The following is a 15,139-nucleotide window of genomic DNA, read 5'->3' as shown; positions in this document are numbered from 1 at the left end:
AACGCACACAGGTTCCTCTTACCTCATTCCAGGTCCACCTCCTCCTGCTGGCATACGCCAGCCCTCGTCTTAAATTTTAGCTCCAACTCGCTCACTATAAACACCTAGGTATACCCATTAGTTCTTCAACATCCAGATTTATTTTCCCCTTTAATGGAAACGGTTCTCTAAGACAATACTCAAACCCCACCTAAAAGACATAGACTATGGGGTCTACTCACCTAATATCCTTATTCACTATCAAGAGACCCCTATGACCATCTGAGTCTTCCTTATATGACTTTTCCAATTGATTAAAATTCAAGTAACTATCTAAATATCGATGGACTGGCTGGCCACTCTGGATAAGACTCTTCCCTAAATCTTCTGTACTTTTGTGAACTTGAGTTACCTTCAACACTGTATGTAGAGGTTATAATACATGTTTTCATCTTTGTACTACCTGTATCTGTTCTAAAAGTTATTTGTTTCTTTTATTAACAATAAAAATCCTTTATGGAAAAATAAAAAAAAGAGTGAATAAGCACACCAAAATAGGAGTAGGCTTGAAATATTTGAAATTCACTGTGAAAATGATAATATGATTTAAAAAAATTGACCAACAATGTAGTTGATTTACAGAAATCAGAGTGAGGGTAGATGTGTCTGTGAATGCAATTTTTGGACTTTAGACAGGACCTTTGCATTAGAAAGAGTAAGGAGACCACCACCTGTGCCACATCCAAATTATTGATACACACAAAATTTGCAAGAACCAGCCCTGCTAATAGTGGACTTTACTGGCACCCACATGAGACAGAATCCAATTTATAAAAACGATACATCTTTATTGACATCGTATTCAAAAACATAACGCACAACGCGTTAGTGTATCATTAAAATCAATAATGTTGCAGTATGATACATGGGTCCGTATTGGGACCACTATACAGACACCTCCTACTTCTACTATGGTGTATCAAACTACAGAGAATAGAGATGTGTGTATTTCATTGCCTGGTAAACGCGCTTCACTAATGGCGTAGCTTCTTTAGAACCAACTTGGAAAGTATATTTTGCCAAATACAATAAGAATCCACATAAATAATTATATATTCAAAAGGGTTTTTATTTGCAATAGAAAGTTTGGAAGAAAGGACAGGATTACTTTACACTGTGGCTGACGTTAGTCTGAAGCAGTGTTAATTTTGTAGCTGAAAATATTTTCGTCAATGAAATTACCACTATTTTAGTCGACTAAAATAGGACTAAAACTAAAACAATTCAAATGGCTAAAAATAAAATGGCATTTTAGTCAAAAGACTAGGACTTAAACTAAATCAAAATTTGCCAGAAAAATTAACACTGGTCTGAAGTAATGATAATAAATTCTCATAATCAAAAAATGAAAAACCTTTACAGGTCTTCATTTTTTGCATGAAATGTGTTTGAATAACAAGTCACTCGTATGTTCTATGTTCAGATCTCCAGCCCAGATGAGGGTTTTGAAGGAAAATCACTTTATGAAAGTTGGCATCTCAAAGACAACTGGACAGAGTACAAGGATTCTCCAAGGTAAAACCTAAAGATCTGGCCCTAAAATATATTTCAAAACATTTTTTTTTATTTTTCTTATATATTTGGATTAAGTAGGGCAGGGCTGTCCAACTGGAAGCCTTCTTCTGCAGCCCACAAGGCCCTAGTTACATACAGTAATTTCCAATAGTCCAGGATCCTGTGGGACAGACCCAGGATTTCAGGCACTGGCCCGCACTGTTTGCATGCTAAAGGCTGTCCTGCAGGATCCAGGACACGATACAGAATGGTAGTGGGTTGCCAAATTCTGGAACACCCTGTGTATGATCCCCTGCCCAACAGGGGTAGAATAGTTGTAGCCAGACGTTGTAAGAGAAGGGAGAGCAGACCAGGAGAGTGTGTTCAGGTAAGTAACCAATGAACATAAATGAAGGAGGGTTTATTTTTGCTTCCACTGAACACCAATGAAGGAGATGTGTTTTTTATTGCTGCCACTGTCACAGACATCAGTAAAGGAAGTGGTTATTATTGCTGCCACTGACACCAATGAAGAAAGGGGTTCCTATTTTTGCCACGGACACCAATGAAGGAAGAAGGTTATTAGTGCTGCCGCTGTCACCAATGAAAGGAGAGGTTATTAGTGCTGCCACTGTCACCAATGAAGGGATAGCTTATTAGTGCTGCCGCTCTCACCAATAAAGGGAGAGGTTATTAGTGCTGCCACTGTCACCAATGAAGGGAGAGCTTATTAGTGCTGCCACTGTCACCAATGAAAGGAGAGGTTATTAGTGCTGCCGCTGTCACTAATGAAGGGAGAGCTTATTAGTGCTGCCGCTGTCACCAATGAAGGGTGAGGTTATTAGTGCTGCCGCTGTCACCAATGAAAGGAGAGTTTATTAGTGCTGCCGCTGTCACTAATGAAGGGAGAGCTTATTAGTGCTGCCGCTGTCACCAATGAAGGGAGAGGATTATTAGTGCTGCCGCTGTCACCAATGAAAGGAGAGGATTATTAGTGCTGCCGCTGTCACCAATGAAGGGAGAGGTTATTAGTGCTGCCACTGTCACCAATGAAGGGAGAGCTTATTAGTGCTGCCGCTGTCACCAATGAAAGGAGAGGTTATTAGTGCTGCCGCTGTCACCAATGAAAGGAGAGGTTATTAGTGCTGCCACTGTCACCAATGAAAATGCAAGTAAAGGGTTAAAGTCGGCGCTCAAAGTAGATGACAAGAGAGGGCAACAATTAAAAATCATCAATAGCTAAGCTTAGTCCATAAAAAAGTCCATAGAGGGGGGGATGGGTAGACAGTAAACCCCCGCTCCATCGCAGTTCAGTTTTTGCGGTCCCGGTATATTGCGTTTTTTTCTGTAATGTTATTTTACTAATTAAATCATTGAACATTTTATATTTTTGTGTTTTCCATAGCTCTTGCTCTGTCTCTCAGTATCTTTTATGTTTTTAAATAAGTTTCTATTGTTTTAAAACCTTAAAATGCTTTTAAAAGTACAGTGACGGTTAAAAAAAAAACATGCCTACAATGCATTTTAATAGGGTTTTTCTATTTCGCGGATTTTCACTTTTCGCGGGTGGGTCCAGAATGTAACCCCCGCGATGGAGGGGGGTTTACTGTACTCCAAGTGGACTGAAGGGTAATATGCAGCAAGGGGAGGCTCTTCAGTAGAGTGGAGTTGACTTTGTAGATTAAAGTAAAAGGCGAGACAAAAAGAGCGCCTCTAAGTGCAGTAGTGTTTATTGGACAATAAAATTTGACAAATGCACACTCACATAGATCGGTAAAACAAGGTTCATCAAGTGGGACAAAACCTGATGGTGGGCGTAGCACGGTGTATCAGGGATCCAAGGTGTCGAGGATGAGATGGTGGCGGGAGACGAGGAGGGTGCCAGCACTCCGCATCTTCCAGATCGGCTTTGTGTAGGACCAGCTTGGACCGCAGTGTCAAAGACGTGTGACATCACCAGAGGGCAGAAGAGGAACACAATGCGTTTCCGAGTATGTGCGACGTCCCCACTGGGCATGCGCGCTCCTTTTTCAAGTGTACGGGGCAATGGGAAAGCCAGGATTTTATGTGCTAATGGATGTGCGTGTAAACAAACATTTAAGGGGGCAATGCATTGGATAAGTACAGACCTTAAAGCAGCAATAACTAATAATCACAAGGCAAAAACAACAGTGACCTTTAAATACCAAAGGCACTGCATAACATGCAAAGATGGTACAAGGCAGCATTAGTGGGCAAAACTAGATCCAAGTAATATAGAAATTACAAAAAACATGGAGGAGACAAAAAAATAATAATAAATAATAATACAAATAATAAGCTAATAAAGATTATAAGCTAATAAGGGCAAATACAGACTTACCCTAGGGTGTAAAGTAGGTGAAGGGAGAGGATTATTAGTGCTGCCTCTGTCACCAATGAAGGGACAGATTATTAGTGCTGCCACTGTCACCAATTAAGAGAGGGGTTATTAGTACTGTCACCAATGAAGGAAAAGGTTTAGTGCTCTGCCACTGTCACCAATAAAGAGAGGAGTTATTATTGCTGCCACTGTCACCAATAAAGAGAGCAGTTATTATTGCTGCCACTGTCACCAATAAAGAGAGGAGTTATTATTGCTGCCACTGACGCCAGTGAAGAGAGGGGCCACTGTACCTGTCATCAATAAAGGGGGAGGGGGGATGGAAGGTGCCGTTAATGCTGCCACCAACACTGGTGAAGAAGGCTTTATTACTGCTCCCACCAATGAACAGAGGGGAAGAGGGTTTATTAGTGCCACTACAAACACCAGTAAATGTGGATTTTATTAGTGCTACCACTGACGCCAATGAAGAGGGGGGCCATTGTAACTGCCACACATAAAAGGGGGAAAACTTCTGCCACCAACACCGGTAAGGGGGTTTATCATTGCTACCACCAGTGAACTGGGGGGAGCGATTATTGCTGCCACAGACACCAATGAAGGTGTTGGGTTGGCGGGGTATTATTGCTGACTCTGCTCTGAGCTGTCACTTCTACTGTTTTTATAATATTTTCTGACATTTTTGGGATTGAAAAGTATCAAAAAATGTATTCAAATGCAGCCCTCTACTCAATAAGGTATACATTTGGCTCTTGGACCCATTGAATTTGGACACCAGTGGAGTAGGGGACGGTTAGAAACTGTTTGTTGTCTGTGTCCGATGTGAAAGATTTTCCATCACTTTCTGTTTTCAGACATAACAGGAAGTGAGGGTGAATCTCTTAAAAGAAAATGAAATCTGTTCTTAGACAGTTGTCTCCACAACAAGTGTTCACCCCTCCTATTCCTGTTACTAGGACACAGAGAGGATGAGTCTTTCCAGCCAGGACACAGTCTCCAAAAAAACTGAGATAGAAAATCAGGAATGGGCCCACCCTGAAATGCAAACCGCAAAAATACAATATTAAACTATTTAAATGGAAGGCTCTGCTACCTTTCAAATTCTAAAAGAATTCTACACTTATGTTGAATTGGCCAAAGTTCAAGCTATGAATGACCCTGTTAGTTACAATTTAGGCTGTTTGGGTTTACATATACTTAAAGAAAAAACTATACGGTCCATTGTTCACACATTTGCTGTGAGAAAGTCTCAACATCCGCACAACCATCACAAATAAACCCTGCCATGTGGCTAATATAATTTTCTCTTACGTCCTCCGACAGTCGCCGCCTCTTCATATTCGTCACATATGGGTATTAGACTTTGCTCCGAAGGAGTAGCTAGGCAACAGAATATGTTAACATTAAAGCTTTTAACATATCCCACCCTCAAGGGGTGGTCCCCTCAGTCAATACCCTCCTACTTCCTGCAACCATATCTCAGTTTTAATGTCTAGCTTGTCAGGAGTGGCTGGCTCTCTCTGTGCTGGGACTTTCTGTCCCAGACTCTTTCTTCTTTTTAAAATTTTGTTTGAGTTTTTCTCTCTACCTTTACTTAGCTGTTATTTTGTCAGCGTTAGTTAGTTCTTCGGATGAAGAGGATCATGCGGACTGGGTCTCGGGCTGATCCCCCTGGTCGCAGGTCGTGGGTCAGTGGCTTCCCAGTCTGCCATCGAGCGTTCAGCCAGGTAACGCTCCTGGCACAGTGAACGACCCATCCCTGTTCGGTGCAGGGATGATTGGTGAGGTGGCTACCTCACTGGACGCTGTGCGGTTTCTTAACCCCCCTTGTGTGCGTCTTGAATGCGACTCTCCCTGCCTCATGTGCAGCGGCTTGTTCGCCTGTGCGGGTCCCCCATGCCATGTGAGGTAAGTGTATTTATGTGGGGACCTGTCTGTCTGGGGGGGTGTCAGTCTGGGACTGTGTAACCTGCCTCTATTCACACTGCTTGTCTCCCTATCTCTCGGCTGCATGCTGTGGGCTGCAAGGGGGGGGGGGGGGAGCTGTATGACACTGTGTGTCAGACTGGTCAGTGTGAGAAGCTGTGTGCTGTGGGGCATGTTTTTTTGGGCATGTTTGGGCATATACAGCGATCGCTGCGGCGATCTGACATGTATTCTGATATTGGAATGTAATGTGTGTTTTAATGCACTGTGGAGCGGCGGTTTCGGCGCCAAACGACGCCATTTTGCCTACACTCGCTCCGGCCGCATGTTTTACATGCATGGCGGCCATTTTCTTGTAGCCTCCATAGGCTTACATAGAGCGCCCTGGCAGCATCACTTCCTCTTTCCAGGAACACCGATCGAGGCAGCAGCAGCGGCGAGGGTCTCCTCAGGTTTTATCCTTCTGTTCTTGCTATCCATTGCCTGTGTTCAGTTTGCATATTCCCTGTGGGGGTCTCATTGTGCTTGAGTGTGGTGCGGTGGGCTGCGCTTGCCGCGCTTGCTTAAAAGGGGCAGTTAACCCTTGGTTGTCTGGCATTACAGGGGCAATGGATTCTCAGGAGGGCAAATTTCCTACAGTATTGGTGGAAAGCCAGGGGACCACTGTTTCCCCCCCGGGGGGGATTTAGCCACTATTGTGGCTGGCCTTGCTGCTCAGGTGCAGATGCTGGTGGCTGCTCAATCTACTAAAAGGCCCAGAGTTGCTCTTTCCTCTGATTCTGAGGGTGAAGGTGATGGGGCTGTTATGGCGGGGGCCTCCTTATCGGGGTCCCGCTCCTCTCTTGATCTAGTGGGGTCTGAGGTGGAGGCTGAAGTTGAGGGGGTTGATAATTCTCCCCCTGGCTCGCCTGAAGAGCTTGCAATCATGGATGAGTTGATTGCTTCCATTAAGCAAACGCTGCGTTTGCAGGACGAAGTGTGTCCCCCCGCTGCCTTGGCGGCTTATGGGACGCAGAGGAAACGCAGGACGCCACAGGTTTTTCCCTGCAATGATGATTTTCAGCGCGCTGTTAAGGATCAGTGGCGCAATCTGCGCAAACCTTTTGCGGTACCAAGTAGATTCAAGCTGCGTTATCCTTTTTCGCCTTCCACTGATGAAAGGTGGTGTGTGCCTCCACCAGTGGATCACGCAATTGCGGTTTTGAACAAAGCCACTGCGATTCCTGCAGAGGATTCCCCTGTTTTCCGTGATGCCACGGATAGGAGACTGGAGTCTCTTGCCCGTCATACTTATTCTGTTACGGGTTCTATGCTTAAGGCTCTGTTTGCTTCTCTCATGGCGGCCCAGGCGATCGCAAGTTGGACGCAGATGCTTAGGCGCGTCCTAGTGGCCGACTCGGCCTCGCCGGCGACCCTGGATATGGTGGATCAAATCCACCAGGGTGTCATGTATCTGTGTGATGCGGACCTGGACCTGGTTCCGTTGGCTGCACGTGTGCACAGCGTGGCGGTGTTTTGCCGCCTGGTTTGGTTAAAATGTTGGTCGGTGGACCAATCTTCACGTAAGACCTTAGCCAATCTACCTTATGATGGGTCTCGCCTTTTTGGGGAGTCCCTGGATGTGTTGATTAAGGGGATCACCGGGGGTAAGAGCACTCTCTTGCCCCATTTCCCCAAGGCTAAGGGGGCTTCTGGGAAGAAGCATGCTAATTTTCGGCCCCCTCAGGGGTCCTTTCGTGCCTTTCGGCCGCACTACAAGGGCAAACCGTTCAAAGGTCAAGGCTCTCAGAAGAAGCCCTGGTCTGGTAAACAGAAGTCCGGCCAATCCGGATCTGCAGCCCATAACAGTTCGGCCTGAAGGGGCGCCCTCACCCAGTTTTGGGGTGGGGGGACGCTTGCTCGGTTTTCTTCATCCCTGGTTGGCCCGTGTGCGGGACAGATGGGTTCAGGAAATCGTTCGATCTGGTTACAAGATCGAGTTTCTCTCTCGGCCGGAGAGCAGATTTTTTCCCTCAAATCTTCAACTGTCTCCAGAGCGCTTGCGGGACCTGCACCTGGCGGTGCGGGACCTGAGGGCTCAGGGAGTGGTGGTTCCGGTGCCTCATCGGAACAGGTTTCGGGGGTTTTATTCCAATCTGTTCACCGTGCCCAGAAAGGAGGGCAAGGTTCGTCCGATTCTGGACTTGAAGGCTCTGAACCGCTCTGTGCGGGTTCGCAAGTTCCGCATGGAATCCCTGCGGTCGGTGGTGGCTGCCCTGGTTCCGGGGGAATTCATGGCCTCCATCGATTTGAAGGATGCGTACCTTCACATCCCCATATTCGAGGGTCATCAGAGATACCTTCGATTTGCCATTGCGGAGGATCACTACCAGTTCGTGGCGTTGCCCTTTGGTCTCGCCTCGGCTCCGCGGGTCTTCACCAAGGTGCTTGCACCGGTTCTGGCATTATTGAGGGCCCAGGGCGTTTCTGTCCTGGGGTATCTGGACGACATTCTGGTTCGGTCTGCGACCAGCCAGGGTCTGGAGAAGGACCTGTCTGTCACGATGCAAACTCTGCAGGAGTTTGGTTGGACGATAAATTTTCCAAAGTCGACACTGAGTCCGTCGGTTCGTCTCCCCTATCTGGGAATGATTCTGGACTCGGTGCAGGCGAAGGTCTTCTTGCCGGAAGACAAACTCAGGACTCTCCGGGAGGAAGTCAGGTCCCTCAGGGACGTTCCGCACTCGTCTCTGCGGACGTGTATGAGATGTCTGGGATTGATGGTCTCGGCCTTCGAGGCGATTCCTTTCGCCCAGTTTCACACGCGGGGTCTCCAAGCGGAGATCCTGTCCAGGTGGGACGGGCGACCTCAATCTCTGGATCTTCAAATCTCATTGAGTCATCGCACCAGAGGAAACCTTCTGTGGTGGCTCCAGTCCCCGTTGGTGTCCGGGGGCAAGTCGCTTCGTCCGATCTCGTGGACGGTAATCACCACGGATGCCAGCCTGTCGGGCTGGGGTGGAGTTCTGGGCGTTCTGTCCACCCAGGGGACTTGGTCGGAGGGGGAGTCTTCCCTTCCGATCAACATTCTGGAATTGCGTGCGATAAGTCTCTGTCTTCATCGCTGGACGGACCGGCTGCAGGGTTGCCCGGTTCGGGTGCGGACGGACAATGCCACGGCGGTGGCCTACATCAACCACCAAGGGGGCACCAGGAGTGCCCGAGCGGCTCGAGAAGTGGCCGACATTCTGTCTTGGGCCGAGACTCATGTCCCGGCGATAACGGCAGTTCACATTCCGGGAGTGGAGAACTGGCAGGCGGACTATCTGAGTCGCCAGACCCTGGATCAGGGGGAATGGTCTCTCCACCCGGCTGTCTTCCAGATGTTGTGCGCGAAGTGGGGTCTTCCAGATGTGGACCTGTTCGCGTCTCGCCTCAACAACAAGGTGAAGAGGTTCATGGCAAGGACGCGCGACCCTCGGGCAGACGCGTCGGACGCGTTAGTGGCCCCGTGGCATCAGTACAGGCTGATGTACGCGTTTCCACCGATTCAGTTGCTGTCCAGGTTCCTTCGCAGGTTACACTCGGAACGCAACACGTGATTCTTGTGGCACCGGACTGGCCTCGCCGGTCCTGGTACGCAGACCTCGTGAATCTGGCGGTCGACGCCCCGTGGCGTCTGCCTCTTCGAGACGATCTACTGTCTCAAGGACCGATATACCATCCTGCTTTACAGTCGCTGGCTTTGACGGCCTGGCTGTTGAGACCGAGGTCCTGAAGGAGAGGGGTCTCTCTCCAGAGGTCGTTCATACTTTAATCAACGCGAGGAAGTCTTCCTCAGGGAAGGTTTATTACCGTACTTGGAAGGCCTATTTTGCCTGGTGTGAGTCCAGGGGGTTTTCACCCCGCACGTACTCGGTGTCCCGTGTGCTGTCTTTCCTTCAAACGGGTGTTGATCAGCGTTTGGCGCTGGCTACGATAAAGGGTCAGGTGTCTGCTCTGGCCGTTCTGTTTCAACGTCCCGTGGCTTCCAACCCATTGGTTGGCACCTTTATTCAGGGTGTGCGGCATCTGGTTCCCCCTAGGCGGGATCCTCTGCCCCCTTGGGACTTGAATCTCGTTCTATCTGTGTTACAACGTGCTCCTTTTGAACAGATCAGGGAGATCTCGTTGTCTATGTTGTCCAAAAAGGTCGCCTTTTTGGTGGCGATCACTTCGGCTCGCAGAGTGTCGGAGCTGGCGGCTTTGTCCTGCAAGTCTCCGTACCTGGTTATTCATTTGGATAAGGTGGTCTTGCGACCTAATCCTTCGTTTCTTCCGAAACGAGTTTCGGAATTCCATCTTAATGAGGATATTGTCTTGCCTTCGTTGTGCGCGAAGCCTAAACATCCAAAGGAGGTGAGATTGCACTCTCTGGATGTTGTTCGGGCGATAAGGGTTTACCTTAAATCGACTGAGTCTTTTCGAAAGACGGACTCCTTGTTTGTTCTTCCAGAGGGTCCTCGGAAGGGCATGGCGGCTTCGGCCTCTACCATCGCCAAATGGATCAGGCAGACCATTGAACAGGCCTATGCCTTGCAGGGGAAGGTTCCCCCTGTGCCTGTGAAGGCGCACTCTACTAGATCTCTGAGTACGTCTTGGGCTTGTCGTCATGGGGCTTCTGTAGCCCAGGTGTGTAAGGCGGCGACCTGGTCGACCGTGCACACTTTCACAAAATTCTACAAAGTAGATGTTCAGGCATCGGCGGATGCTTCCTTTGGCCGCAAGGTTCTTAGTGCGGCTGTTCCCTAGGGTCCCTTGTTGGGGACTCCTGGCTGTTGGGATAAGTTTTATATCCCCTGGTTTTTTGTCTTTTCCTGGGTTGTTGCTCCTGTTGAGCACTTGTTTTTTGCTGTTGCCCAGCTGGTTTCCTTCCTTTGGTAAGGTTCCTTTCCTTGATGCGGAGACTGCGTTGCCTTTCGGCGCGGATGCGTTTCCCACCCCTCATGTTTGCACTGCTTTGGGACGTCCCCATATGTGACGAATATGAAGAGGCGGCGACTGTCGGAGGACGTAAGAGAAAACTGAATTTTTGTAAAATCTTACCTGTAAAATTCCTTTCTCTGAGTCCTCCGACAGTCGCCGCCCCCGCCCCTCTTTTGGGGTTTGGTTGTATACTCTACTGCTATTCCACTAAAACTGAGATATGGTTGCAGGAAGTAGGAGGGTATTGACTGAGGGGACCACCCCTTGAGGGTGGGATATGTTAAAAGCTTTAATGTTAACATATTCTGTTGCCTAGCTACTCCTTCGGAGCAAAGTCTAATACCCATATGTGACGAATATGAAGAGGCGGCGACTGTCGGAGGACTCAGAGAAAGGAATTTTACAGGTAAGATTTTACAAAAATTCCGTTTTTATGATTGTCATGTCCATCTGTGACAGACCCACCAGGGACAGAGGTTTTTGGAGGGGACCATAGGCTAGCCTCTTGCCTACTGACTATGTGCCCTGGCCTTTAAGGGAACACTACTCTTTGTGAGGTGTATGCTGGGGAGACCCTTGGAGTAATGTTACTTTAGATTCAAGTCCCTATCTCCCCAAGAGACAGAGACTCTGGGACTCTAGGCCTGGGGTCACTGTTTAGGGCAGGGGTCTTCAAACTACGGCCCTCCAGCTGTTCAGGAACTACAATTCCCATCATGCCTAGTCATGTCTGGGCATGTCAGAATTTTACAATGCCTCATGGGATGTGTAGTTCCACAACAGCTGGAGGGCCGTAGTTTGAGGATCCCTGGTTTAGGGCCTAGCTGCCCTATTACCAATAAGGACTGCTTCACACAGTCAGACTCATAGCAGATGTGAATATCATCAGCTCAACCACCTGTCTTCCACACAGTGTTAATTGTGATAATTAACACATCTATTGTCTTCTAGCAAACTATTGGGGGATGTGTTTACATTTGTAAGTGTAATAATGTATATTGTACTTTGTGAGCTCGATGCCGGCAAGTCTGACCTGGAATAAGATCCTTGATTGTCCAGGTGGTTAGTTTATTTAACCTAATGTTTATAGTGTTAATTATATTTTTGTGTACAGTTGCCTTTGCATATGATAATGTGATCAGCCTCAGTGTATAAAAAGCCTGTATTGTTCAATAAAGAGTTCCAGTTTTGCAGCTAAACTAGTCCTGTCTAGTTGTTGGTTGCAACATGCGGTTATAATTCCTGATATCTATGTTCAGACTGAAGGAAGCGGTATACTGACGGAAGCACTCAAGCGGAGTGTGGGACGGTTCCATCACACCATCTACTGGTCATAATGCTATATTTTCCTTAATTACCTCAATTAGGAAAATACTGCATTATGGCCACTAGATGGACCTGACAGTCATAGGAAATAAATATAATAGACACATTACGGGGATTATTTGTGACTTTTTTTTCTCTCTATAAATAGCAGTCTTTTTTTTTTTTTTTTTATTAATAAAACCCTGTGTGTTTTATTTTAATAAACAAACGCAATAGGCCTGTACAGTATTCCTGCACAAATCCTCTACTGACATGTTTCATTTCTGGATGACTGCAATTTAAACTGAGAGGTTATAATTAAAAATAAGGGACATTTTGCTATCACAAACGTAGATTCTAACTTTAACATATATTTATTTCATAGAAGAAAGCTTTTGTTTTAGATTTGGTGACCCTTTGTATGTAACGTCTAATGTGTTCCATGTCTCCATTCCTTACAAATCTTTTTTTCTTTCATTTTTTCATTTTGCTTTCTATAAGGATAAACAAGCTGGGTTCAGGAAATGATTTTGAAGTATTTTTCCAGCGGCTTGGCATTGCTTCAGGAAGAACTCGGTATACTAAAAATAGGGTTAGTATTTTGTACCCGAGCACCTGGTAAGTAGGCGGGGATGGTTCATATGTATCAACAGCACTGACTCATCCTGCTCTTCCATCGAATGACAGGCTAAATAGCTGTTACCCAATTCCAACGACATGCTGAAGACTTAAATGCTGTAATTGTCTGCAGCTCGATGCTGGCACCACTGACAGCTAAAAAAAATAAAAATTAGTTCCAAGAACGAATAAATAAAAACGTAATGGCTGATCATTTGCTTGATTCCGTGTCAAAATAACTGCTAACTAAAGTTACTTATCTGAGAACAACAGAGATACATTGTAATTATGTTCATGATTTTTTTTTTTGCTTAAATTGGTTGTAAACCCTTCCATATACCTAGAGAAGTGTTCGACCTCAGGTGATACACAGAGATAAAACAAATATTCTTACATAGGTTGTACCTGTTTATCAGCAGTCTTCTCTTCTCTATATCTTTTATAAGTGCTGAATTTATAAGCTTGTCTGAGAGCTCAGAGAAAAAGGGGCGGAGAGCTGAAGTTACACTCTGCAGAACTCAGTGAGGAGAGTTCTGAGAGCTGATTGAAGGAGACGGACACACACCCCCTTTACACAGCACACAGGAACAGAGCTGAGGCTGTCAGTCAGATGGAAGTCCCTCCCCTGTCACCATTTTTCTCTTGGTGTCAGGAAAATTTGTCTGAAGTGATTCATGTTGATAGCAGAAGAACAAAGCAGCAGACAGAAATGTCACTTAGTGTTCTGGATTGAGACGTAGAGGGATATGCTTTGTTTATATTTAAAGTGGATATAAACCCTCTCCTATACCCAGTGAAGTGAACAGCCTCAGATGATATACAGGGATGAAATAAATCTTCCCACATAGGTTTTACATTTACATATCTGCTCTTTCCTTTTATATATTCTTTAGAAAGCACACATCATGGTAAAAATATTTCTACATCTTAACCACTTTACCACCGGAGGATTTTGCTGTCTTCCGTCCAGGCCACTTTTTGCGATTCGGCGCTGTGCGACTTTAACTGACAATTGCGCGGTCGTGCGACGCCATACCCAAACGAAATTTATGTCCTTATTTTCCTACAAACAGAGCTTTCTTTTGGTGGTATTTGATCACCTGTGCGGTTTTTACTTTTTGCGCTATAAACAAAAAAAGAGCGTTTATTTTGAAAAAATAACAATATTTTTCACATTTTTTTATATGAAATTCCCCCCCAAAAAAATGTAAAAATCAAATTTTTTTTAAATTTTTGGCCAATTTGTTTTCTGCTACCTATGTTTAGTAAAAAAAAAACGCAATAAGCGTATTTTGATTGGTTTGCGCAAAAGTTATTGCGTTTACTAACTAAGGGAAAGATTTATGTCATTTTTGGTGTTTTTTTTTTAACGCGTAATGGCGGTGATCTGCGATTTTTTTTGCGGGACTGCGACATTGCGGCGGACAGATCGGACCCTTGACTGACATTTTTGACACTTTTGGGGGTACCAGTGACATTACTGCAGTAATCAGTGCTATAAATATGCACTGTTACTGTAAAAATGACACTGGCAGGGAAGGGGTTAATTTTATTGGAGAGGGAGGGGTTAATGTATGCCTGGTGCTTACTGACGTGTGGGGGGGGAGGTGACTGTGTGACAGAAGGACAGATCGGATGTCCAGCTATGCTGAACACTCCGATCTGTCAGTCCCTGTCACTATGGAGATCCGCCCGCTGTGTTTACACATAGCGGGCGGATCTCCAGACTCGATCCCCGACAATCGGGGCAGAGCAGCGGCAATCGCCGCTGCTCCTCCGCTGGCCCGACTCCCGCTGTGAAGGAACACAGCGGGAGCGAGCCTCCGGCGGCGCGCGAGCGCCGCCCACAAGGGGCGGAGTCCAGTGACGTAGGTCTACGTCGCTGGACGGGATCGCGGCACTTTGCCGCAGTAGCCTCCATGTGAGCGGAGGTAAAGTGGTTAAGCAGATGCACAGGGGGGCCAATAAGAATAAATGGCACCCCCACGCATCAGCAGCCACAGTGCAATTGTGCACGCTAAACCGTATGGTGCCAAAACACCAAGCGGTTCAGTGCAGTGCGATATTAAAAAAAAGGGCTGGAGGTTATTTTCCTGCGTTTCTGTTGGGTGAGGCATTAATTGAAACGAATGGGCAGCCCTGCCAGCAATGTAAACGCGTTCCCACAAGTCTGAACTAAGCCGTAGCCCCATTTCTAGGCAATGGAAGCATTCAAATTGCCACGACTCGTGTTCCTGCAAGGTTCCTGCACTACTTTTTGACAATGTCATTGCTACTTGCATAGACTTCTGTTAAACGAAGTTGCAAGCCGCAGTGAAATTGGAGGTGCAAATCGCACTGATCTGCTGCTTTTAAATCCCGATGAAGTAGCGTGATTTTAAAGCCGCACCAGTGTGAACCAGGGCTTAGGATAGGTTCACACTTGTGCTTCGTTTTTGCGGGTGTGGGAAT

General features: G+C 46.5%; 1 protein-coding gene across 1 annotated transcript in view; it reads left to right on the top strand.

Moving 5' to 3' along the window:
* The window catches only part of LOC309545356 (putative N-acetylated-alpha-linked acidic dipeptidase), a 135,935-nt gene that overhangs the window by 94,946 nt on the left and 25,850 nt on the right, over positions 1–15,139 (top strand). The window contains exons 14-15 of the mRNA XM_082244520.1: positions 1,463–1,554; positions 12,572–12,662. Coding sequence (XP_082100646.1) covers positions 1,463–1,554; positions 12,572–12,662 — 183 coding nt within the window. The remainder of the gene's footprint in view (positions 1–1,462; positions 1,555–12,571; positions 12,663–15,139) is intronic.

The sequence above is a fragment of the Pelophylax lessonae genome, assembly GCF_965119305.1.
Source record: "Pelophylax lessonae genome assembly, chromosome: 2".
Lineage (NCBI taxonomy): Eukaryota > Metazoa > Chordata > Amphibia > Anura > Ranidae > Pelophylax > Pelophylax lessonae.
The sequence above is the reverse complement of the archived record's forward strand: the minus strand, read 5'-3'. Positions and strand labels throughout refer to the sequence as shown.